The 1,198-nt window shown below is 48.6% G+C and overlaps 1 protein-coding gene across 1 annotated transcript; it reads left to right on the top strand.

Moving 5' to 3' along the window:
• Window positions 1-19: 19 nt before the first annotated feature.
• Window positions 20-1,057, top strand: LOC102207169 (gastrula zinc finger protein XlCGF8.2DB-like). Its single transcript, XM_005743441.1, has one exon. The coding sequence runs from the start codon at window positions 85-87 to the stop codon at window positions 988-990; it is 906 nt and encodes a 301-aa protein (XP_005743498.1). The 5' UTR covers window positions 20-84; the 3' UTR covers window positions 991-1,057.
• The last annotated feature ends 141 nt before the right edge of the window (window positions 1,058-1,198 follow it).

Raw genomic sequence — 1,198 nt, 5'->3', positions numbered from 1 at the left:
CATTTCCATATAAAAGAGGAACACGAGGAGCTCTGGACCAATGGGGAGGGAGCACCAGCTGATGGGCGGGAGCAGGAGGAAGAGATGAGGTTCCCAATCATCGCTGTTCGGGTGAAGAGGGAAGATGAAGAAGAGAGTCCTCACAGCCAAACTGAAGACAGCAGCTCTATTCAACCGATAAAAACAGAAAGTGATGAAAGTAACTGTGGAGAACCAGAACCAGCCAGTAACCTGGATCCAAACCACCACAAACAACTAGATACTGCTGAGGAGGCTCCAGGTGTCTGTGAGATTGAGGACAGCTTTGATGGTGGTGACCGGGAGGAATCTTTCTCAGTTTCTGGGCCTTCAAACGAAGACACTGACGGCAGTTTGAAGGACAGCATGAGAGTGCACATGGGGGAGAAACCCTACGGATGTGATGCATGTGGGAAAAGGTTTACGCTTCAGTACAGCTTTAAAAGACACATGCGTGTGCACACGGGAGAGAAACAGTTTGGCTGTGACGACTGTGGGAAAACATTTCGTTGCAAAACCCATCTGAAGCGACACATGAGAGTTCACACAGGGGAGAGACCGTTCGGTTGTAGCGTGTGTGGGGAAAGGTTCACAGAACAGGGCGCTCTGAAACGACACACCAGAGTGCACACTGGAGAGAGACCCTTTGGTTGCACTGTGTGTGGGGAAAGATTTGCAGAGCAGGGCGTTCTGAAGAGACACATAAGAGTTCACACGGGAGAGAAACCGTTTAGTTGTGATGTCTGTGGGAAACGATTCAGACAGCAGAATACGTTGAAAAGACACACAAACGTCCACACAGGAGAGAAACCGTATGGCTGTGATGTGTGTGGGAAAGTGTTTAGAGAGCAGACTACGCTCAAAAGACACACTGTTGTTCACACAGGAAAGAAACCATTTTGCTGTGGTGTTTGTGGAGAAAGATTCACTCGACAGGGAAATCTGAAGAGACACATGAAAGGTCACACATGAGAGAAACTCTTCCACTGAAGGATTTGTCTTTAACCCTCTGGGGTCGCCGGACGCGCCGGCGCGTCAAAATCACATGACCAATTTAAGACGACACAGCTACAAGATGCAGCACGTCAGAGTCTCCAATCCAACTTGGGTCGAAAGTGCGGACTTAAAACTATATACCAGTTTTTGAATTGTGTCGATGGGCCACGTAAAACCAGAGTTA

This window comes from Pundamilia nyererei, unplaced genomic scaffold, assembly GCF_000239375.1.
Source record: "Pundamilia nyererei isolate P.nyererei 1_Seehausen unplaced genomic scaffold, PunNye1.0 scaffold00131, whole genome shotgun sequence".
Lineage (NCBI taxonomy): Eukaryota > Metazoa > Chordata > Actinopteri > Cichliformes > Cichlidae > Pundamilia > Pundamilia nyererei.
The sequence above is the reverse complement of the archived record's forward strand: the minus strand, read 5'-3'. Positions and strand labels throughout refer to the sequence as shown.

Bases quoted from the DNA above. Each gene is read 5' to 3' on its own strand.
- LOC102207169 (XM_005743441.1), top strand. From the start codon at position 85: ATGAGGTTCCCAATCATCGCTGTTCGGGTGAAGAGGGAAGATGAAGAA.